This window comes from Podarcis gaigeae (genome assembly GCF_964106915.1).
Source record: "Podarcis gaigeae genome assembly, chromosome: 14".
Taxonomy (NCBI): Eukaryota; Metazoa; Chordata; class Lepidosauria; order Squamata; family Lacertidae; genus Podarcis; species Podarcis gaigeae.
This window is the reverse complement of record NC_139690.1, coordinates 47,355,624-47,380,221: the sequence shown is the minus strand read 5'-3', so window position 1 is coordinate 47,380,221 and position 24,598 is coordinate 47,355,624. Positions and strand designations below refer to the sequence as shown.

The window sequence follows — 24,598 nt, the reverse complement described above, 5'->3', positions numbered from 1 at the left end:
GGGGGGTGGACTAGATGACATTTGGTGGTCCCTCCCAACTCTACAATTTGCTGCAATTGTTCAGCTGAAGAAATGAACCTATGCTGCCAATTCTCGTAGTAGACCAGTATGAAGTAAACAGCACATAAGCGGCACACAAAACACTACCAAACCATTCGACTTCGTTTGATCAAACTTACCTTTGTTGAGATCTACAGGAGCCTGGCTAAAGGACCTTTAAAGACTGAATCTTCCTTTTGGACACAATTTGAATGAGTTTTTTTGTTTGTGGCTTCTGTAGTGGATCTTGTACCTTGTTCTCTCAATTTTTGGATTATTAATATAAGATTTAGAACGTAGAATGGTTTGGTAGTGTTTTGTATGCCGCAGTTTTTCACCTGGCTGTGCACCGACACAGAAACTGCATTCAAATATTGTGTAAATTGTCAAAATAAAAATAAACACCACATAAGCAGAAGGCATGCACAATTCCCAGGTGGCACCCCACTCGGACCCAAACCTGCTCTGCAAAGTCCCCCGTGTGGGGTCTCCATACCCTTGTTCCTTGAGCAACGAAACCTGAGCCCAAAGCCTCGTCCTTCCAACCTTGCACATTTGGCGCACATTTTCCCTTTTCTGAAACGGAAAGAGCAACCCACCCGTTTGAGCTGCTCTCGCCTCCCCTTCCCTTTTCCTAGCTCTGCCTGGGTTCCCCCGCCCCTCTCGAGAAATTCCCAATGCTCCCCAGTCAGCAGAAAAGCTCCATCCATTCCTGATCTGCCGGCCAGGGCACGCTCCTCACCAGCTTTTGGAGGGAAGACAGCTCTTCGGGGAGGTAGCAGAGGCCAGTGCGGTTCAGCTTCAGCCATCGCAAGCTGGTCATCGACTTGACGTGCTCCGGAAAATAACCGCCCTGCAGGAAGAGGAGGAGGGGGGAAAACACAGGAGACAGAGACTTAGTTATGCTCTAGAACAAGGACTCTTCATCTCAAGGTTGTGGGTTCGAATCCCACCTTGGGCAAAAAGATCCCGGCATTGCAGGGGGTTGGACTAGATCAGGGGTCGGCAAACTACGGCCTGTGGGCTGGATATGGCCCAAGGGGGTCGTTAAACCACCCCCGCTGGCCCTTGCCACCCACTTGTTCAGTCCCCGCCGGTGGAAAAGTTTGCCAACCCCTGGACTAGATGTCCCTCCAACTCTAAAATTCTATAATTCCTAGGGGGAGGTGAGCCTTCGATATGTCATTATATTTGTACAGTGGTACCTCGGGTTACATACGCTTCAGGTTACACAGTCCACTAAGCCAAAAATAGTGCTTCATGTTAAGAACTTTGCTTCAGGATAAGAACAGAAATCGGGCTCCGGCGGCGCGGCGGCAGCAGGAGACCCCATTAGCTAAAGTGGTGCTTCAGGTTAAGAACAGTTTCAGGTTAAGAATGGACCTCCGGAACAAATTAAGTACTTAACCCGAGGTACCACTGTATTTCCAGTTTGATTTGGTAAACCTCCCCTGGAAAGGCTAATGTTTGATGCAACCGGTCTGGGGAAATTAATGAGTGGAGGCTTAGACTTGATTTCATCGGAACTGAGTGAAGATGGCGGCTGCCAGCAGCGAAAAGACCTTTGGATTGATTCGGCAGAAACACCAGCGTGTGAGGAGATGCTGCAAACTTATAGAGGGGAATCACAGACATAAAATCCACACAGAAACACATCATTGCTTGTTTTAACTCGCTTGTGGGAACAACTCAGAGGCCGTGAAAGAAGGAAGGTTAACAACAGGAAGAATTAGAGGAACCATTGGAATTGGCTATGAAGATATGAGATGATCAGACCCCTCTGAACTTGAAGCATGGGAAGTCCTATCAAAAAATTTATAATCTGGCAGAATATTTGGATTATTTGATATGTATATGTATAATTTGGAGTATTTAATGTGATTTGATTGGATTGTTAAAGTGGAAAATTTAATAAAAATGAATTTATTAAAAAATGCCTGGACAATTCTATGATTCCAGGGGTAGGGATTATTCGACCCGAGGAGCAGAAGGCCAGAAGCAATTGTTCTTACAACGGCCACCCAGATGCCTTTGGAAAACCTGCAAGAAGCAGGACCTGAGCACACAGAAGTCTTTCCTTCTGTAGAAGCCAGAGTACTTGGCTGGTAGCCATTGATCACCTACTCCTCCACGAATTTGCCCAATCACTGGCTCGTGTGAAAGTGAGTTCCATAGTTCAATAGGCCCTGCATGAAGGGCTATCCTGAATCTTCCATCTCTGAGCTTTATTGGATACCCATGAGTTTTATGCTACGAGAGAGAGATCCTTTTACCTGTAGACTCTCTGCCTGCCATGCATAATTACCGAATTTTTCGCTCCATAAGACACACTTTTTTTCCTCCTAAAAAGTAAGGGGAAATGTGTGTGCGTCTTATGGAGCGAATGCAGGTGGGAGAAGGGACTGACAGGCTGCGTCCGTCCCTCCTTCTGGCTCATTGGAAAGCCAGCAAGAGCCACTGCATTGGGTCACCCCAAATTCACCATCAGATCACATAGCATGTCCATGGCTATAGCTGCACCCAAAAAATCACGCATCCACGGTTGCCTGGGCCTGTAATGGCGCAAAAAAGTGGTTACAAAGCACAGATCCACATAGATCCTCAGGATTTTTGCTTTGGCTCACCCCAAATTCACCATCAGATCACATAGCATGTCCATGGCTACAGCCTGCACCAAAAAACCCCACACATCCACTGTTTCGTGGGGCCACAATGGTGCAAAAATGTGGTTACAAAGCACGATCCACATGGATCCCCAGGATTTTTGCATTGGGCTACCCCAAACTCACCGTCAAATCACATATCATGTTTGTGGCCACAGCATGAACCACAAAAATCATACATCCACTGTTTCGTTCAGAATATATTTTTTTCTTGTTTTCCTCCTCTAAAAACTAGATGCGTCTTATGGAGCGAAAAATACGATATATGTTGCTTGCCTTTTCTCTAAACTATAAAACCCCAAACACTACAGCTTTTCCCCCTGGCGGAGTCGCTCCACAACCTTGCAAGCTTGCAACTAGATGGCAGGGACAGTGTTTTAGGTATTGAGGAGGGGGTGACAGAGATCCAAATTCTTTCCAGCACAGATCACTTGCACACTCGCTGTTCACAGGTTAGTTAGATCATGGTTTATGAGCTGGGCCTGCGTGTCACTGCAAGAACATTCTCAGCCTCCAACCCTATCTCAAAGCTAAGAAACACACCCAAAAAAACACAGCTCATTACCAAATATGACTCAAACGTTATTGCCAGCCCGAGGGCAGGCAACACAAAAGTCAAGAAAGACAAACAAAATTGCAAATATAGAAATGGAAGGTGGATGGATGGAGGGGAGACAGAAAGAGTGTTCTGAAACATTCACCATATTTTTTGCTCTATAAGACGCACCAGACCACAAGACGCACCTAGTTTTTGGAGGAGGAAAACAAGAAAAAAAATATTCTGAATCTCAGAAGCCAGAACAGCAAGAGGGATCGCTGCGCAGTGAAAGCAGCAATCCCTCTTGCTGTTCTGGCTTCTGTGATAGCCACACAGCCCACATTCGCTCCATAAGATGCACACACATTTCCCCTTACTTTTTAGGAGGAAAAAAGTGAGTCTTATAGAGCAAAATATACGGTATTGATTTTTAAATTAGCTCTCTGGCGGAAAAGCTTTTGAATCATTTTGAATCTACACAGGCCTTTATGACAGACAATTTCCCCCCCCAAGAATGCTCCTCTGAATTGGCTTATTTTCCTCCTCTATCCCCTTTTCCTTTTGTGTCATGTCTACTCAAGTTGTAAGTCTGGGATGGGGCAGGGATTCTGCTGTTTTTATCAATCTGCACCCCTTTCTGACTGAAAGGCAGGTACAACTTCTTTGAAATGAACAGGAACGAGACCTCACCAATTCACAACCATCCTTCTTGATTCATTCTGTGTTTAGGGAAGTTTTTAATGACCAATAATAATAACAATAACAAGGATTTATTATTTGTACACTGCACATCTGGCTGGGCCTCCCCAGCCACTCTGCGCAGTTTCCAACAAAGATTAAAAATACATTAAAATGTCACACATTAAAAGCTTCCCTAAACAGGGCTGCCTTCAGATGTCTTCTAAATGTCAGATAGTTGTTTATCTCTCTGACATCTGATGGGAGGGCGTTCCACAGGGCGGGTGCCACCACCGAGAAGGCCTTCAGCCTGGTTCCCTGTAAGCTCATTTCTCGCAGCAAGAGAACCGCCAGAAGGCCCTTGGAGCTGGACCTCAGTGTCCAGGCTGAATGATGGGGGTGGAGACACTCCTTCAGGTATACTGGGCCGAGGTCGTTTAGGGTTTTCAAGGTCAGCACCAACTGTGAATTGTGCTCAGAAACGTACTGGGAACCAATATATGTTTTAATGTATTTTAAATATTTTGTTGGAAGCCGTCCAGAGTCGCTGGAGAAACCCAGCCAGATGGGCGGGGTATGTATGTATAATAATATAATATAATATAATATAATATAATATAATATAATATAATATAATATAATATAATATAATATAATATACACAGTCATACTTGATGTTATGTTTGCTTCATGTTATGTTCTTTCAGGTTATGTCCCATGGCGACCCAGAAGTACCGAAACGTCTGGGTTTCGCTGCTTGCGCATGGGCAGAAGTGCCAAATCACACCGCGCACCTGTGCAGATACAGCGCTTCAGGTTGCGCTCTTTTCATGTTGCGAACGGGCCTCTGGAACAGATCCCGTTTGCAACCAGAGGTTCCACTGTAATAATAATATAATATAATATAATATAATATAATATAATATAATATAATATAATATAATATAATATAATATAATATAATATAATATAATATAATATAATATAATATAATATATTGTATTTTTATTGTTGTTATTGTTATTGTTATGGGCTTCAGACAGCACGGCAAGGAGAAGGTCCTCTCTCTGCTCAACAACTTGGAGAGCTGCCACTGGTCAGAGCAAACAGAAAATGGTTGGATGGCTTGCAATTAGAGCCTCTTCAAATGCTCAAGCAATTACTTGTTTGCACCGACGAACCATCACAGATCAAGCCTGCCTTGACACACTGCCTCAGAACCGTGTGCCGTCTATTGATTCAGTTGATATTTACAGGTATGAGTCACCGAGTTAACAAATGGGAAGAAATCAAAGCGATGAACATGCAACCTTAAAAAAGGATGGGAACGCATAAGTAAATTGCAGCTTTTGGCCACAGGCTTCCAGCAGCATTTTGGCGGCACAGGGTTCCTCCTGCCTCTGGGATATGAAGGAGCAACTAGACCTCTTGCCCAGGTGATTTCCTAGGGTGCTCTGACACTGGTGCAATTCACAGGTGCAAAGAACCATAGAAGAAGTACCGTATTTTTCCGTGTATAAGACGCCCCCTATTTTGGGGACTCCAATTTAATAAAATGGGGGGAGATTGCCCAGAGTTGGTGAGCTTTTTTCAGCGGGGATTGCCGAAAATCGCTCACCAGACTGACCTACGCTGCCACTCACAGGCGTTGCAAAAACCACTTATCGTCTGTCCCGAAGACGCCCATCACCTGACCAATAGTTGCAGCAACAGCCAATCAACACCAGCACTTGACGCAGCCACCAATAACACGCCCAATAGCGTCTGACCATTTCCAGCTCCCGGCAGGAACCAATCCCACGTGCCCCCAGCCACTATCCATGTATAAGACGACCCCCAATTTTTAACATGATTTTTAAAATTAAAAAACCCTCGTCTTATACACGGAAAAGCACGGTATTTCAGCACTGCGGATCCTGCACTCAGCAGAGGGTTCAGATCCAAAAAGTTTTCCTATGTTGTTATAAAGCGCTAGGTGCACCGACAGCAATATGACAGCGCTATGTCTAATAAAGAGAAGCCTGGATTCTCTTTTTAAAATCAAATATTCATTAGAAGAAGCAATTGTTTGCTAGTCAGCGTTGTGCAAAAAATTAAGCAAGGAGGCAAGTTTTGCAAACAGGCAACTTGTAGGCTGTAGGCAGATATATAATCTGATAGATATAGATATCTATCAGATATATAATCTAATCGCCAAACAGCACCTTAAACCTAGGCAACAGTTGCCGCAATGAAATGTCTAGGCACCTTTTTTCAGTGGAATTTATTATTATTCATTTCTATGTCGCTTTCCGTTGCAAAGAACAAATCTCAAAGCAGCTGACAACCTATTAAAACCTCAAATAAAACAATTCAGAATAAATCAAATTCAAGCTGCAAGGAAAATACTTCTGACATTCTGCTTTCCCCAGTTGCCCACCTGGCACCTGGCGGTCCCCCACACGATTGCAAGTGGACCTGTGCCAGTCGCAAAACGTGCCTGGCGTATTTCTGACACTGGCTGTAGGAGTAGGGATGCCACGCCGGGAGCATCGCAGACCCTGAGATTTCAGAGCCCCAACCTGAGACCAAGAGGTGGACCTTGGAGACGGAGGTTAATTGGGAGAGGGGAACAGAAGAGCGCAGACCCCACAACCCCATATAGAGTGGCGCTGCTATCATTTGCAGGCTCCTCCTGCTGGGCTGAAGCTTGTAAACTGTATACACAGACTTCTTAATATATTATTATTATTATTATTATTATTATTATTATTATTATTATTTAAAGGTATTCTTGCCCTCCCCCTGACACCTTTAGCAGACCAGGCGGTCGTGGAGACTTCAGGCCACACCTGGAGGTCTGGCGAACCTATTGACGGAAAATCAGCCACATTTCCACTATTCAACACATACACAGAGAGAGAGAGAGGGGGGGGGTGGTGAAAGAGGAGAAGGGGGGTTGAGGTGGAGGCTTTAGTTGAGATTCCTGCATTCCAGGGGGTTGGACTGGATGACCCTCAGGGTCCCTTCCAACTCTTATGATCATTTTCTGGCTTTGCAAAGCTCCATGGAAAGCCCAGCCCAAGGTGGGCTCAAACCGCTTTTCTCTTCCCCTGTTTGCAGGTGACTGGGGAGGGTGGGGAGATGATTTTATCATGTCAACCGCCCTGAGACCTGTAGGTATGGTGCGGTACAGTGGTACCTCAGGTTACATACGCTTCAGGTTACAGACTCCGCTAACCCAGAAATAGTGCTTCAGGTTAAGAACTTTGCTTCAGGATGAGAACAGAAATCGTGCTCCGGCAGCGCGGCAGCAGCAGAGGCCCCATTAGCTAAAGTGGTGCTTCAGGTTAAGAACAGTTTTAGGTTAAGAACGGACCTCCGGAACGAATTAAGTACTTAACCTGAGGTACCACTGTATACAAAAAATAATAATGATTCACCTAAAAACTGGGTGGGGGGAGTTTGTGGATTTCATGGAGACCTGCCCCCCTCTATTTTCCTGTTCTCTGGGCGTTTTGTGTGTGCATTTGCGTACAAACCAGCAGTGGTGTAGCGTTACCGAGCGTCAAACCTGGGAGAGAGCAGGGTTCAAATATTCCCTTCGGCCATGAAGCTCTCACTGGGATGATCAGTCGCTGCCTCTCAGACCAGCCTACCTCGCTGGGGGTTTGTGGGGATAAGCAAGGGAGTGTGTTTGTGTGGCAGGGAGAGAGAGAGAGCCACCTTGGGAGAAAAAGGTGGGCTACAAATGCAGTATACCTGAAGGAGCATCCCCACCCCCATCGTTCTGCCCGGATACTGAGGTCCAGCTCCGAGGGCCTTCTGGCGGTTCCCTCCCTGCGAGAAGCGAAGTTACAGGGAACCAGGCAGAGGGCCTTTTCGGTGGTGGCACCTGCCCTGTGGAACACCCTCCCACCAGATGCCAAGGAAATAACTACTGTACAGTCATACCTCGGGTTACAGACGCTACAGACGCCCCCCAAAACCCGGAAGTACCGGAACGGGTTACTTCCAGGTTTCGGCAGTCGCGCATGCACAGAAGCGCTAAATTACACTTTGCTCATGCGCAGACGCGCCGCTGCGGATTGCGAACGTGCATCCTGCACGGATCACGTTCGCAACCCAAGCGTCCACTGTATCTGACTTTTAGAAGACATCTGAAGGCAGCCATGTTTAGGGAAGCTTTTCATATCTGATGAATTATTGTATTTAATATTTTGCTGGAAGCCACCCAGAGTGGCTGGGGAAACCCAGCCAGATGGGCAGATTATAAATAATAAATAAAATAATAATAATTATTATTTATTATTTATACCCCAACTACTCTGGGCGGCTTCCAATCGAGTGTTAAAAACAATACAGCATTAAATATTAAAAACCTCCCTAAACAGGGCTGCCTTCAGATGTCTTTTAAAGAGAAGTTAGCTGCTTATTTCCTTCCCATCTGAAGTAAGGGTGTTCCACAGGGCGGGTGCCACTACCGAGAAGGCCCTGTCTGGTTCCCTGTAACCTCACTTCTCGCAATGAGGGAACCGCCAGAAGGCACTTGGAGCTGGACCTCAGTGTCCGGGCTGAACGATGGGGGTGGAGACGCTCCTTCAGGTATACAGGACCGAGGCCGTTTAGGATATTGTTATTATTATTGTCATTATTATCATCATCAGAATTATTATTATCATCAGCATCATTATTATCATCATCTGCATCACAAATGTCCAAAAATAGCACAGTCTCTTCTAGAACGTTACGACGACGAAGAACCCTGTGTGACTCAGGAAGCTGACCCGGCGAGAGCTGATTCTGCCGCAGCGCAAAAAAAAAGAACCTTGCCAAGTGTGCTCGTCGCCCTCCGCCCCACCCCACGTACTGAGGACTAGGGCCTTAGTCCTAGACAGGAACAGGCATTGTTTCAGGCTTCCACGCCCCGGCCAGGAGGGTGGGATGAGCCAAAGTCTAAAATTAGCCCAGCCAGGCCAGGCCGGCCTCCCTCCCTCCCTCCTTGCCTTCCGGCTCTCCCCGCCGGCCACGGAAGGCAAGCGATCCTCTCTTCCTCTCGGGCCCAAGACTTACCTTAAAGTCGTTCCCGCTGAGATCGACCCCCCGGATGAAGGGGAGCACCCCGGTGGCAGCCATGGCTCCTTTCCACGGGGGGGGGGGGGAGAGATTAGGGACAGCAGCAGCACCAGCGACGCCTTGCTAGTCTCTAACTCCCCAACTCTGCTCTCCCTCGGTGACACAGCCCTAAACAGGGAGGGGGAACAATTTTTATTTTTTTTAGAAAGTGGGGAGGGGCAGTAGCAAAAAGAAGGGCGTGGCCTTTGCGAGCTTGGGGAGGGCCCCGCCCCTTTTAACTCCTTCGCTGCCGGGCGTGCATTCGAGGTGTGTGGGGGGGGGATCCTTCTACGGCTACGCTTGGGTCACATCCGTGCCATGCATTTGACGCACTCCCGTTCCACTTCAAGCAAGCAGCCCCCCCCCCCCGCAGCTCTCCTTATAACCCTGGGAATTGTAGTTTGCGGGTGCTGATCTACAGTTCCCAGCATCCTTAACACGCTGCAGGATTCCCCACGATGTCAAAGTGTTTCCAGAGCTCTTGAAAGGTATGTTGTTGTTGGGACTGAAACCGGGGAAAGGGTGGGTGGAGCCTGGGAATCCAAAGGGTATATAATTATAATTTGTGCTGTTTTTATGTGGTTCTGCTATTTTTATGGAAATTGGGAAAGTCGCGGAAGGGAAATTTTGGTCGACTTTAGGAAAAATATTTAAGAATGAGGCATAAGTATTGATGTTGAAGTTTGGATAAGTCAAAACTGGTTTTTAAAATGGTCTAGATTAAATGAAAATAAGGTTTGCAAAATAAATTGAGGAAATGGAAGAAAGAAGAAAAGTAAAATAATAACATGTTAGAATAAATTATTAAGTTAAAGTGGAGAAATAAGTTAAGGACTTGCTGAGCTGATAATTTAAATTGGAATACAAGAAAGGGAGGTGTGAGGAGGTCTGAGAAACAAGTTAAAAGAAAATAAGTAATTGAAATTTTATGTGTTTTTAATTGTTTTTAAGTTTTGGATTTTTGTATTTTTGTTATTTTTTGTCTATTTTTGTTTTTGTGTGGTTTTTGAAAATGCTAATAAATATTCATTAAAAAAAAAAAGAAAGGTATGTTGTTGCTTTTAAACACTCTAGTATAGCTGACTACAGTTATCCCTTTCTGTAGACCCTCCAGGGCGCTGTCACGGTTTTCCTGAAATTCTGGAAAAAAAAGTCAGAGCGGGAGAAAACCTCTATGCTCCTCTACATGTCGGTAACCACGTCAGGTGAGTACGGACTAGGAGAAAGGAGGACGTGTAAATGGTTGATATTCCACTACCACCACCCACCACAAACTCCACATTAATTTGAAGTAATAAGCACATGACTTTGCTGGAGCGTGCCTAGGTGTTTGCAAGGACTCTGGACACGGGTCCATCATAACTCGCCCACCGTTATACCCAATTGCAATTCAATGTACAGTGGTACCTCGGGTTACATATGCTTCAGGTTACACACGCTTCAGGTTACAGACTCCGCTAACCCAGAAATAGTGATTCAGGTTAAGAACTTTGCTTCAGGAGGAGAACAGAAATTGTGCTCCGGCGGCGTGGCAGCAGCAGGAGGCCCCGTTAGCTAAAGTGGTGCTTCAAGTTAAGAACAGTTTCAGGTTAAGAACGGACCTCCGGAACGAATTAAGTACTTAACCCGAGGTACCACTGTATTCCTGTTGTGTTTTATGATTTTGCTGATACAGTATTGTAAGTGAGCCAGAACTGGTTTGTGACCGTAATAATAATAATAATAATAATAATAATAATAATAATAATAATTCAAATCCACATCGTGACACGGCGCCACGAATGTGCTTTTTCCCTTGTTTGTGGTACTTTGCACAACTGGCATCTCCAGGCCGGATGGTGGGGAGACGCCCCCTGCTGCGCACTCTTGAAAACCCGGGGAGCTGCTGCCAGTCCGTGTAGACGGGTTGGTCTGCCTCGGCTGAAAGCACTTTCCTATGCCGCTATGCGCACATTGGACAGATTGGAAGAGGCAGAAGGGAGAGAAAGGACGAAAGCGACGCTGTCTCTTTAAGGCGGAGGAGGAGGAGCCTCGCGGCACCTACGCAGCCTCAAAGAGGACAGGAAGGCGAAAAAGATACTCGGCGTTCTATGTCGGAACGTTGAGAGGCGAGCCGCGCGCTGCCATTGGTCGCTTGGCGGGTCCTTGGCGTTCCGCTTCGGCCGACGTTCCATCGCTGGTGCTGAGCGTTTCCTGCGCGGTGGCGTCGGGGTGCTGGGTGCCCGCTGCTACAGCAGCAGCGACCTCTCCGCTCCCCCCGGGTCCGCTTCCAGGTGCAGGGACAGGTAAGTTGTAACTGAGCTACTAACCTCCACGGAGCAGCCTCGGTTCCAAAGGTGGAACCGCCGGAAGAACGAAGGAATCTTATTTTTGTTACGTTTTAGGGGGAGGGGGAAATTTTGCTTCATTTTTAACCTCTAAGAGGGGCGGATATTCAGCTTTCAGGGGAGGTGGTGAACCGCCTTAGTTATTGAAATAATTCGGAGCCCCGTAGCAGCAGCACCGTGAACGCTTAATACGTTTCTTGTAGTAAGATCGGGAAACGACCCTCCCCCCAAAAAAAATGGATTTAGAGGACCTTTAGATCCCCTCTCTGAATGGTTAGAAGAGAAGGCCTTAATTAAGGAGAAAGGGATGAATCAGTACAGTAATGGAGTTGGAAGGGATCCGAGGGTCATCTAGTCCAACCCCGCAGCACGATCCCGTGGCACTTTTTAAATAGTGAAGCAATTGCATCATCCCTCGAGATGCCACAGGACTGTGTCTCTGTAGACCAGGGATAGGAAGCTGTGGTCCTCTGGGCGTTTATGAAGTGCCAACTCCCATCAGACGGAGGCAGCGTAGCCCACTGGTCAGGGATGGCAGCAGCTGGAGTCCAGAAGGTCACACGTTTCCAGTCCCTCTTTAGACCAACACAATTTGTAGTTTGGTTGTGGGTTGATTATGACCACCTTGCCTTGACCCACAAGCAGGTTGATCTGTGATAAGCTTGTACACACCATACATTTAAAGCACCTGGGAATCCTGGGAACTGTAGTTTGTTAGTGATGCTGAGGTTGCAACTTAGTGAGGGGCAAACTACAACTCCCAGGATTCTGAGGTGAGGATGTGGTTTAAGTGTTTGGTGTGCAGTTTCTCCCCAGGGGTTGCTTGTCCGGTTGGCATCTGTCTGTCTCGGTAGACGATGGAGAAGTGTGCCATTGTGGGTGAAGGCAAACCAGGGGAGAGCTGTGGCTGTAGAGACTGATGGGGTAGAGACATGTTTTGTTGCAGCTGGGGAAGATGAAGGTGTCTTGCTCTATTGCTGGTTGGGTGGGGCTATTTCTGCATTTCTACCATAGGTGCTGGGGGGTTGGGGGCAGAAGGAGCTGAATGCTGAGGCCTGGGTCTCTTGCATCAGGCCCCAGATTTTGAGACCTTTATTTAAACTTTTGTTACTGGATGTGCTGTAGAGACCACATCCACCCGCCATCTTAATATGATACCCAGAGGCATCTATGCATCTAAGTGAGCGTACTTTTGTTTGTTTTTATTTTGTAAATTTTGTAAATTTAAAATATTTTTAATTTTTAAATTTATATTATATTATAGTTATTCTATACCTTATCTTCTCCACACTGTTTTCAAATAAATTTTACTTCTATTCTTACTCTAAAGCTACTTGCATATTAACATATTTGCAATAAGTTTTTAAACAGCTCACAAACATTTTCCAGTCCTTCTTAAACTCCGCCTATTTCGTTGTTTGTTTGTTAAGAAAAACCTTGAAGCCATTTGCAAAGAGAATAAAATGATAAAATTATCGGTAAAAACACACAGAGACAACTCTTTAATCATTGCTAAACTAAAAGCAGAATTAAGACATGCACCAACATTCTACACTGCTAATGTTTTTAGTAAGCGCCAGAGTACGGCCAAGGCTTGTTGTCAATAGGCAGGGAGTCCTACTAGCACCCTGTTAACCAGGCTTCTGCCCTCCAGATGTTTTTGGCCTACAACTCCCATGATCCCTGGCTAGCAGGAACAGTGGTCAGGGATGATGGGAATGGTAGTCTCAAAACATCTGGTAGGCCGAGGTTTGAGGAAGCCTGCTGTTAACAGATTGCAGTAAGGCGATATTGCAGGTAAACTGGTCTCAAGTTGTTAAGGACTTTATATATGAATAGTAATACCCTGAACTTTGCTCTGCAGCAAATTGGCAACGAGTGCAGATCTCTGAGCACAGGTGTTGCGTGCCGACAGGGCCTCACTTCTGTCAGCAATCGTGCTGCAGCATTCTGTACTCACTGCAGTTTCTGGATCATATGCAAGTGTGTGTAGATCACATCTCTGCAGCACCCACTTTGCAGGCAAAAGTTCCTGGGTTCAGCCCTCATGCAGCCTAGGCGTAGGGTTGCCACACTTCAAAAAGTGAAAACCCAGGCACAAAAGTTCTTGAGCTGTTTGGGTTGGGGGGGGGCGGGGGAGGGCAGCAAGGTTGTTGAGCTTCTTTTTGCAAAATCTCAAACAGCTGACTTTTCCAGCTATTTTTAAGGAAATTCGTCAACACTTCCGACATGGGTTGCCATTCGCCCAGGCTTTCCCAGACATTTTACTGATTTTTGGAAATTCCGCCTGGATATTATTCACAACGGACGAATCCTGGACGTATGGCAGCCGTAGTCTAGGGAGAGGGAGTATAGTCTGAAGGCCAGATAGCTACAACCTTTCCAACTGCGGTGGTACCTTGGTTCTCAAAAGCCTTGGTACTCAAACAACTTGGAACTCAAACACTGCAGAGCCATAAGTAAGTTTTCTGGTTTGTGAACTTTTTTCGGAAGCCGAACATGCTCCGTTTTGAGTGTTAAGCTTCCGTTTGGAGTGCCACACTTCCGTTTTGAGTGTTATGCTGAGATCTGTCTGATTTTGCTATTTATTTTGTCTTTTTGTTTTTGAGGGTGTGTGTGTGTGTGTGTGTGTGTGTGTGTGTGTGACTGTGACTGTGACTGTGATTGGTTGATTATGTGACTGCAGTACATTGTTGCTTTCCTTTTATGGATCGATTGTCTCGTTAGATAGTAAAATTCATGTTAAACTGCTGTTTTTGGGGTTGCATTTTAAAGTCTGGAACGGATTAATCCGTTTTACATGACTTTCGATGGGAAAGCGTGCCTTGGTTTTGGAACGCTTTGTTTTTGGAACGTACTTCTGGAACGGATTAAGTTTGAGAACCAAGGTATCACTGTATACCTTACTGTTTGGCCCAACGTGGAGTTGCTGAGGAACGACCTTCTGCATTCAAAGCACCTGTGCTCTACTACTGATCCTGGCCACCCCCACCCCATGTGGTTTGGTGAAAAAGAAAAGGCACTCTGCACATGCTTAGAAATCCCCTCTTCTCATGGCAGCAGAACTGCTTTAAAGGTCTGGGACAAATCTAGGAGGTTGAGCTCTGCCTCTGATCATATCTTGCCTGTGTGTCTGGGACTGGTTAGATGCGTTCCCTTGCAACCACTTTTGGACTCTGGTGCCCAGAATAGAAAAGACTGTCCTGGGAGAAAGGAAACTGGCAGGAAGATATTGTTACACGCCTTCAAAATAGCAGCCGGAAATCTGACTCCTCTGTAGCCCTGGGGAATTATTATTATTATTATTATTATTCTGAAACCAGGCAATGAGTTGTCCTTGGAAGTGTGTGTTTGGGAGTGTGGCTGAGTAGGTTTTTCCCCAGTGGATTTTCAGTAGCTTCATGTGTCAGGGGTGGCAAAATAAGGCCACGCCCCTGCTAATATTATATATACAGTGGTACCTTGGTTTATGAACTTAATCTATTCTGGAAACCTGTTCTTAAACCAAAGCGTTCTTAAACCAAGGCATGCTTTCCCATAGCAGCGGGGGACTCAATTTACAAATGGAACACACCCGACAGGAAGCAAACACACACACACACACACACACACACACACACACACTTCCCTTTTTGAAAAGATCCCAGTGTGGTGTACAACATTAGGAGCACATTTTAAGGCTCATAATAATAATAAAAAGATAAAAAAACATAAAAATTTACTATTATTATTTTTTATTAGATTTATATACCATCCTTCATCAATGGTAAAAACACAAATGAATAGCTAAAGCAGAAGCAACAAAACAATACCCCCCTTTCACAAACACATTTAAAAGGCTGTAGAATATAATAAAGCTACCATAACAGCCTCCTTTCCCACTTTAACTATTTATTTAGTGGCCAGAGGCCTGGTTATAGAGGAGTGTTTTTGCCTGGCGCCTGAGAGTTAGGAGTTTCATTCTCTACCAACTGAGCTGTCCCAGCTGTTATTTTGAAGTCATTTGCTGCCCAAATTGCAGGTGGTTGTGAAGGCATCTAGCAAAATCAGCTTGGGGTCTGGGTGGACCAGACCCCCAAGTTGGGTGGTTAGCCATTCCGCCACACGAACATTTGGTACCAGGTAACCTGGGACGTGGGTGGCGCTGTGGGTTAAACCACAGAGCCTGGGACTTGCCGATCAGAAGGTCGGCAGTTCGAATCCCTGCGATGGGGCGAGCTCCCGTTGCTCGGTCCCTGCTCCTGCCAACCTAGCAGTTCGAAAGCACGGCAAAGTGCAAGTAGATAAATAGGTACCAATCCGGCGGGAAGGTAAACGGTGTTTCCGTGCGCTGCTCTGGTTCGCCAGAAGTGGCTTAGTCATGCTGGCCACATGACCCGGAAGCTGTACGCCGGCTCCCTCGGCAAGGGATGAGCTCCGCAACCCCAGAGTTGGCCACGACTGGACCCAATGATCAGGGGTCCCTTTACCCTTTAACCTCCTCCAAACTCAACGGGAGCTGCTTGTAGGTCAATACGCCTGCAGTCAAGCGGTAGAAATGGTCCAGAAAAGTGTTTTTTAAAATATTATTAATTGTTAAACCAGTTTATAGACAGTTTCATAGCATAAAGCCCTAGAAACTGTGTAGGAGATGAAAGCAGAGTAGAACTCAATGACCCTCCAGTCTGAGTATGTTGTTTGCTTTTTGTTCCCATGGCAATGCTGTGGCTGTTAAGTCGTATGTTGGGAGTTGTGACTCATGATGAATGCCCGTTGAGTGTTTTTGGGCGAGGAGCAGAGGAAGAAGTTGGCAATGTCAGAGCTAGCGAGCCACTGAGGTTTTGTAGGGTTCAGCAACGTGACACCTTGCAGCCAAACCTGCCCAACATAAACACCTAAGAACGACAAGCAGCCCCCTTTCTTAATAAGACAGCTCTTTTCCCCTTTTTATAATGTTTTTTACTGTAACTTTATAACCTAAGATGAAATAAATACAATACATAAAAACGAAAAACAAAACAACAATGTATTTTTAATCTCTTGGAAGCTGCCCAGAGTGGCTGGGGAAACCCAGCAAGATGGGCTGGGTACAAATAATAAATTATTATTATTATTATTATTATTATTATTATTATTATTATTAGTAACAACAACAACAACAAAGAAAAGAAAGAGGAAATAAAATAAATTAAGAAAGCTCTCTCCCAAAGGTAGATCTTGTCTCACACAGAAAGAGGTTGACCCTCCCAGCTAGGGTTGCCATATTTTGGGGAAATTCCTTAGAAGTAGCTCAAAAACTTCAATTTCTTTTGAGATTTTGCAGAAAAAGCTCAACTTCGGCCAAAAAACCCCCAATAACTTTTTTTTTTGGGGGGGGGAAGGGTGCCAGCGGTCTTCCCCCTCCCCCGTGTTCTTTCCTACCCAGCTTTGGGGGCGGATGTGACGGGAGCAATATCGTAAAAGCCCATTTTTGTAAGGTCGCGAATTTAAGCTGCCCTTCAAATTTTCACGGTCGGAATTTGGAAAAAAAAGAAAGGTGCGGCTTATATCCGGGCCAATAGGAGTGTCAGTTCCGCAGGTTGAAGTGGGAAGCTCATTACCAAAACCTCTCAAACTTGATTTCTTTCCCTCCAACAAGGTTAACAATGGCGGACTTCGGCCACAAGCAGGGGAAAAGGCGGGACGAGAGCAACCTTGGCAGCATGGTGGACTTCCTGTTGGCCAATGCCAGGTTGGTCCTGGGCGTCAGCGGAGCGGCTGTGCTGGCGATCGCGACGCTTGCTGTGAAGAGGGTGAGGCCGCCTTGTTCTTCCTTTGTGTAGCTGCTGCTAACATGCTTTAAATGTGTGATGAGGAATTACTGCTGGGTAGTCATCCGTTTATATGAGCAACCATCTTTATGACGTTTTAGTTTTATTAAGGGGATCATAGCCTGTGTCTGGATCAGGGGTGTTGTTTGGGAGGAGACTGCTAGGTCTTGAGTCTTTCTCATTAATATTTTGTCAAATTTTCAAAAATTTCACATGTACTCTCCAAAACAGTGGTGCCCCGCAAGACGAACGCCTCGCAAGACGGAAAACCCGCTAGACGAAAGGGTTTTCCGTTTTGGAGGCGCTTCGCAAAACCCTGCAGGTTTTCCCCCTTCCCCCCCCTTTTCCTAAGCCGCTAAGCCGCTTATCAGCTGATCCGTTGATAAGCCGCTTAACAGCTGATCGCTAAAAGCCGCTAAACCGCTAAGAGCGCTAATCCGCTAAGCTGCCAGTGGGCTTGCTTCGCAAGACGAAAAAACCGCTATACGAAGAGCCTCACGGAACGGATTAATTTCGTCTTGCGAGGCACGACTGTACATAATATTTTTTTCTTTTGTTTTGTCGACTTCCCACCCCATTTCCCACGGGGTTTTTAATCCCCATTGCCCTTCAATCTTCTCTTTCTTATACCATAATTAATAATGCAATAATCTCTAATTCCTTCTGCTGCTCACAGTTCCAGTCCTGCTTGCAAATTCATACTGTAGGACAGCGGTACCTGTAGTTGCGTTCACCTCCGGTTACGTATCCTTCGGAATACGTAAGTGGCAAACCTAGAAGTATTTTTCCGGGTTTCGCCTTGTGCACATGCACAGAAGCGCTAAACTTCAGTGCACGCATACGCAGGAGTGGCGCCTCCGGTTGCGAATTCCTTGGGATGTGGCCAGACCTCTGGAATGGATCCCATTCACAACCGGAGGTATTTAATTAACTACCCAAGCCAAAAAAAGTGTGTGTGTTTTTGTTTTTAAAGAAGGGGTAGTGGATCTGTAGTTTAAAGCTCTTGAGTCTTTCTCTTCGGGCCCAGATCCACTACCCCTTCTTTTAAAAACCCCATTTTTCCTCCTTGCATGGTGGTTGGGTGTACAGCAAATTGCAGTGCTGGGTGGACCTCGGTCACCATCCACCTTAATTTGCCCAAAGGTTAAATCTCTGTTATGGGCTTGTACCCCGATTCTTCTAAATTATTAGCAATAATAATAATATTTTTTTTTATACCCCACCCTCCCCGGCCAGAGCTGGGCTCAGGGCGGCTAACACCAGTAAAATTACAGTAAAATCATAATAGGGGGAAAAAACCCAATTTAAAATACAAGTTAAAATGCAATTTAAAATGGAGCCTCATTTTAAAAGTAGCCCATAGATCAAGACCATAAGGGGAGGGAAACATAAGCGTCAGACTGAGTCCAAACCAAAGGTGAGGCGGAACAGCTCTGTCTTGCAGGCCCTGCGGAAAGATGTCAAGTTCCGCAGGGCCCTAGTCTCTTGGGACAGAGCGTTCCACCAAGTCGGGGCCAGTACTGAAAAGGCCCTGGCCCTAGTTGAGACCAATCTAACCACCTTGCGACTTGGGACCTCCAAAATGTTGTCATTTGTGGACATTAAGGTCCTCCATGGGACATACCAGGAGAGGCGGTCCCGTAGGTCCGAGGGTCCGAGGCCGCATAGGGCTTTAAAGGTCAAAACCAGCACCTTAAACCTGACCCTGTACTCTACCAGGAGCCAGTGCAGCTGGTATGCCCCTGGCATAACCGGTTCAAGACATTTTGGCACCTGACATGGATCCCAAAATGGTGCTCCTCTCCCTGCCAGGGAAGAAGGGTTGAGCGAAGATCTACATCAAGAACAAGTAGGGAAAGAAAGATCTACACTGGGGTCAGCTGCCCCAGTGGATTCCGCCACCTGAAGCAGTTGCCTCACCCTGCCTTACGGTTTGGCCGACCCTGGAGCCTGAATTTGTTTTTGGGGTTCACACTCAGCAGGTGTCCCTGCGGCAGAGCAGAACTGGGCCTAAAGAAGGCAGAGGAGCTCACACTGTTTGGGTGGGTGTTTGTTCTTACGCAGCTCATCGACCGGGCCACCAGCCCGCCGGATGATGAAGATGACATCAAAGCCAAGCAGAAGTCCTTGGAGGAAAGTTGGCAGGAGCTGAGCTTGATCAAGACGGTGCCCAAAGTGCGGCAGGAAGACCTTGAGGAGTCGCTGCTGTCTCCAGTCGTGGGTGGGACTGCGCAAGGTCAGCAGAGACATTCTACAGGCGGGTTTTGTTTCCTAAGGGCAAACTGTACTTCTGTGCCCAATAATAATAACAACTTAGTTGGTCTTCAAGGTGCTACTGGAAAGAATTTTTTTATTTTGTTTTGACTATGGCAGACCAACACGGCTACCTATCTGTAACTGGAACTTATTATTTGTACTCTGCCCATCTGGCTGGGTTTCCCCAACCGCTCTAGGCGGCTTCCAACAGAAGATTTAAAATACATTAAAACATCAGTCATTAAAAACTTCCCTAAACAGGGCTGCCTTCAGATGTCTTCTAAACGTCAGATAGTTGTTTATTTCCTTGACATCTGGTGGGAGGGCGTTCCACAGGGCGGGTGCCGCTACCAAGAAGGCCCTCTGCCTGGTTCCCTGTAACCTCACTTCTCGCAGGGAGGGAACCACCAGAAGGCCCTCGGCGCTGGACCTCAGTGTCTAGGTTGAGTGATGAGAGTGAAGACGTTCCTTCAGGTACCGTATTTTTCGCTCTATAGGACGCACGTTTTCCCCTCCAAAAATGAAGGGGAAATGTGTGTGTGTCCTATAGAGCGAATGCAGGCTCCTTGGCTTCAGCTGTGCTGTGGGGGCTTCAGGCAGCTATCCGGAAGCCTTCGGAGTGCAGCAGGAGTTCCCGCTGCACTCCAAAGGCTTGCGGATAGCCACCTGAAGCTTGGAGAGCGAGAGGGATCGGTGCACACCAATCCCTCTCGCTCTCCAGGCTTTGCTTCGCTGGAGAGGCGCTACACAGTTTTCCCTTTCTGCGCAGTGCCCCTTTAGCCAAGCGGGGGGGCGGGAAATGGAAGGGGCTCCGTTTCTCCTGCCGCTTCGCTGAAGGGGCACTGAGCAGAGAGGGGGAGAATTCCCCCCCCCTGTTCTCCCCCTCCTATGATCCGGTGTGTCCTATAGAGCGAAAAATACGGTATACTGGGCCAAGGCCATTTAGGGCTTTCAAGGTCAGCACCAACACTTTGAATTGTGCTCGGAAACGTACTGGGAGCCAATGTAGGTCTTTCAAGACCGGTGTTATGGGGTCTCGGCAGCCGCTCCCAGTCACCAGTCTAGCTCCCGCATTCTGGATCTCCCGTTTTATCTTCACAACACCCCTGCGAGGTCGGCTAGGCTGAGAGAGAGAGCGCAACTGGGTCCTGACACTTCGCCAAGCCTGTGAAGATTGTGTCCCTGCTAATTTGCAGCTTTGAACTTGTGATTTACTGCCATTTCACTCTGTGATGAAAGTCCAGGTGGCGGTGGTCCCTCCCGGATTCATCATTGACCCTGGAGACACAAGTGATGTTAGTAACTAGGCCCAGTTTGGTTTCAGTGCCAGCTACAGCCATTCCTGGCTGGGGAGATCCTGGCCACAGTGACCCATGCATTGGTGAACCTTCAGCCTAGATTACTGTAATGGACTCCATGTGGGTCTGCTTGATGCTGCTCAGGAAGTTACAGCTAGCGCAGAACACAGTGGCTAGGCCTCTGAATGTAGCGGGCTCCTATACCCATTTTGCACTGGGTGGCGCTGTGGGTTAAACCACAGAGCCTAGGACTTGCCAATCAGAAGGTCGGCAGTTCGAATCCCTGCGATGGGGTGAGCTCCCGTTGCTCGGTCCCTGCTCCTGCCAACCTAGCAGTTCAAAAGCACGGCAAAGTGCAAGTAGATAAATAGGTACCAATCCGGCGGGAAGGTAAATGGCATTTCCGTGCACTGCTCTGGTTCACCAGAAGCGGCTTAGTCATGCTGGCCACATGACCCAGAAGCTGTACGCCAGCTCCCTCAGCCAATAAAGCGAGATGAGCGCCGCAACCCTAGAGTCGGTTATGACTGGACCGAATGATCAGGGGTCCCTTTACCTTTACTGAGCCAAATATAAGGAAGGTGCTTGCATTGCGACGCTCTGCCATAAGCATCTTGGGACCTCTGCTGCCAGGGATTTCTGGAGGTCCAATACTCTTAGCCCAGCCATCTGAAACATTTGTTCTCTCCTCCATTGCAGACCCCGAAAGCGGTGTCCTGCCCTCCAAGGAGGTGGAACCGAGGGCTCGGCTGTGCCTGACGCTTCAAGAGAAGTTTCTCTCCTACTACAGGGACCATGTCTCAGTCTCTGAGGAGGAAAAGGCTCTGGGGAAGCAGCTGGCAGGGGACATCTGTGGAGAGCTTCAGAAGTTCCTGAAAAACAAGTACCCAGAGCTGCCCTTTGGACATGCCTTCCTCAGCGGCTACCTTTGCGACGACCTCATCAGCAGCGACCGCCTTGAGGTGGCCTTCATGCTTCCGTTGATGCTGGAACCCAACCTTTGGCTCCTGATCCCCGGCGAACAAACCGTTGTGAATGACCCTTGTTTTGGGATGGTCAGGCGGACTGGCCTGGAGTATTTCCCGCGCGGAAGCAGCCCGTGGGACAGGTTCGTGGTGGGTGGGTACCTCTCATCCAGCACCATCAACAAGACCCTCCATAACATGTTGGTGGCCTCTATTAATTGGCCAGTCATTGGCAGCAGCCTGGAGTGTGTCATCAGGCCTGTGATGGATCCCAAAGAGCTTACGTTGGAAGTCCAGCACACCCAGATCCGCCTGGACATAGACCTCTGCCCCATGGTAGAAGTGGGGGATAAAATCCTTCTTCCTCCATCCTTTGTAATACCGGTGGAGAACCTCTGGCAGCGGAGCTTTTACGCGGCCGAGGTCTCGGCGCTGAAAGACCTTGATGCCAGAGATAATGGCGTCCGGCAGGGTTGCCTCAACATCTTGAAGGTCGTCTTTGAAAACCATCCCTTCTGGAGCAAGCTGGGCAGCAGCCACTTGACTCACGTCATCCTACACCTGAGCGAAACTGAAACTGATTGGTCAGAGGCAGCGTTAGCAGACAGGTGCCAGCAGGTGCTGGAGGAGCTGGTCCGGTACCTGGAGATAGGTTCCCTCCCTTGCTTCTTCGACAGCAGGATAAACCTTCTCGGCCACCTGGCCTCGGAGGAAATCGAAGAGATCGGCTACACTTTGTACGAGGCTTTAGCGGATCCGGATCTGGCAGCTGGACTCTGCTTATGAACAGGCGACTCAGTGGCGAAAACTGCACTCGTCTCCTTTGGGGGTCAGATGGCTTGGGAGCAGCTCTCCCATCGATGCAATTCTTTGCACCCTAATGGAATGGAAGTAATCTCAAAGTAAAATAGGGCCTGGATTGAAAAATGGGAACCTTTCCCTGTGTCCTAGATATTTCTGAAATCTAGGGCCAGTAGTGTTACTTTCCAGTGGTTGCATCCCATGATACTCTGTAAGATTGTTGAACCAGGGTGGAAGGGGGTCTTTGCCTCCTCCTAGCTGGTTTATCCATCCCTACGTAATTGGAGCATCGTGAAACGGACCTATAGGGGCCCAGTATCCTAGCAGCACCCCAAATGTGAGGCTCCATTATCTGTAATTTGTATCTATTGGGGGAAGTCTGCTTTATTGCACTATGTGGAAGAGATGTCTGGGGTGGGTGGAGACTTCAGTAGGCTGAATCAGTGAGGATCTCACCTTAGGTGCTAAAGCAGCTGCTTTTCCCCATCACCACGCAGGTAGCAGAAAGTCCCCACCTGCGATTTCCAGGCCTTTGAGTGCTTAGAATGAGCACCCCTAGGAATTGAGTCTCACTATCTGCAAATGGTTGTGGCTATGTTCTTTGTGGCACAGTGTGACTCTGTTGTTTTCACTCTTTATTTTTAAATAGCAGGTGGCAAAAAATAAAGTGATCCCCCCCCCATTGGCCTTTCCTGCTCAGAGCACATCCCCAAACTGAAATGGTGGGGCTCCCTTCTCTACCTCATGGGGTGCAAAACTACACAACTTTGTCCCCCACCCCCACCTGTTAGATATACTTGACGCCAGCGCTAAAAACTTAATCAAGTGCCAAAGGAAGGTTGGGGTGTGGGGAGAGAGGTCTCTAAATCTTGGGTATTCTTAAACTCTCTACTTGGGTAAACTGGAAGGTGCAATCGTCTCAGCCGTAACTGTTCACTTATTGAGGTCTGGATTCCCATTGTAACGCCAACTTAAAGTGTTCCTGCTGAGGCTAACCTGTATCCAAATCAAGAGTTTGCAATTTGTAGGTGTGTAACTCTGTATGCCTTGCTTTGTTCCGCATTTGCTGAAACATAGAGCGGTCCTTGCTGCTGAGATACACAACTATAGTGATGGGTTTGGACATGGCACAAGGGTTCAAGAGAGCTTGTGTGCACTTCGGCTTTTCTGAACTAGCAAATCTGGTTTAGTGAGCCCCTCAAGGATTTGTGACTGTTCCCTGAGCATAACCCATCATAGTCTGCAGTATTTTATTTTAGGAGTGTGTACATTCCCTGTAGAATGCAAAAGGGAAAGGTACCCACCAGCTGTATTGGCTGTAACTGGGAGTACCAACAGCTCATATCTTTCTCTCAAGGCTTGACTTTTCAGGATTGTGTTTCTCTAAAGATCCTTGCCTATACTCTGACGTATAGAAAACCACAATTAAGGCTTGCAAAAAGCCATATACGGAAGAGTGCTATTCCTTTCCCCCTCTGCTCCTACTCTTAACTGGAACTCACGATCCTACACAGTGGATTTGCACAGAAAATAACTGAAGCTGGGGCAGAGAAGCTGTGGTCCCGGAGAATATGTTGGGATTCTAACTCCCACTGTCCCTGACTATGGGCTACGCTTGCTGGGGCTCATGGCAGTTGGAATTCAACATCATTCGGGAGGGCAAAGGTTCCCTTGTTCCAGGTCTGAATGTACAGAGTGATTCTTCACAAGCAGAAGCTGCCCTGCTCTTCCCTTATGATTTTCCTGTGATTGAAATTTTTATGTGAACCTCCAGCCTTTCTGGCTAGAAGGAACAAGCGCAACTACGGAAACTTTGCTGCTAAAATGCATTTGTATAGTGGCAATAGTAATCAGAAATGTGCAAGGGCTTGAGCTGATGTCACAAATGAAATAAAGAATGAATGATTATGGGCAAAAATTGCTGTATAGTGAGCTTTTTGTGAGCGAAACACAGCTTAAATTCATCCCTGGAACTTGCACAGGAGGCTGATAATAGGAATTTATTGCTGAAATCTTGCTGATGTGAAGACTTGAATTGCTTTTATAGTAAGGAGCCTGCAAAATTTGAATAAGGAAAAGTGAATGCTGTTTTTTTAGCAATGTGTGAGAAACATTTCCCCATATGCTCTAGGTAAAAATAAAGGCAAAGG

General features: G+C 47.0%; 2 protein-coding genes across 6 annotated transcripts in view; one reads left to right on the top strand and one right to left on the bottom strand.

Annotated features, from left to right (window-relative positions):
* FLII (FLII actin remodeling protein) overlaps nt 1-9,160 on the bottom strand; it is a 53,641-nt gene extending 44,481 nt beyond the window's left edge. Inside the window, exons 1-2 of the mRNA XM_083711313.1 lie at nt 8,971-9,160; nt 782-892 (exon numbers count right to left, since the gene is read on the bottom strand). Of these exons, the coding sequence (XP_083567439.1) occupies nt 782-892; nt 8,971-9,033 (174 nt within the window). The 5' untranslated portion in view covers nt 9,034-9,160. The remainder of the gene's footprint in view (nt 1-781; nt 893-8,970) is intronic.
* Nucleotides 9,161-24,366, top strand: MIEF2 (mitochondrial elongation factor 2). 5 transcript variants are annotated; one of them, XR_014557786.1, is made up of 5 exons: nt 11,079-11,297; nt 16,957-17,110; nt 19,193-19,364; nt 21,382-23,583; nt 23,639-24,366. XR_014557786.1 is itself a non-coding variant. In XM_083711658.1 (4 exons), exons 2-4 carry the CDS (start codon nt 16,964-16,966, stop codon nt 22,431-22,433), a joined length of 1,371 nt encoding a protein of 456 aa, XP_083567784.1. In that variant the 5' UTR covers nt 9,161-9,500; nt 16,957-16,963; the 3' UTR covers nt 22,434-24,366. The 5 variants fall into 5 exon arrangements, 3 of the variants coding, with proteins under 3 accessions (XP_083567784.1, XP_083567785.1, XP_083567783.1); XR_014557787.1 differs by having other exon boundaries at nt 23,625-24,366; XM_083711658.1 differs by lacking the exon at nt 11,079-11,297 and adding an exon at nt 9,161-9,500 and having other exon boundaries at nt 21,382-24,366.
* Nucleotides 24,367-24,598: the final 232 nt, after the last annotated feature.

Bases quoted from the DNA above. Each gene is read 5' to 3' on its own strand.
- MIEF2 (XM_083711658.1), top strand. From the start codon at position 16,964: ATGGCGGACTTCGGCCACAAGCAGGGGAAAAGGCGGGACGAGAGCAAC. The intron at 17,111-19,192 runs GTGAGGCCGCCT...GTTCTTACGCAG, and splicing joins CGACGCTTGCTGTGAAGAGG to CTCATCGACCGGGCCACCAG. The intron at 19,365-21,381 runs GTCAGCAGAGAC...CCTCCATTGCAG, and splicing joins CGTGGGTGGGACTGCGCAAG to ACCCCGAAAGCGGTGTCCTG.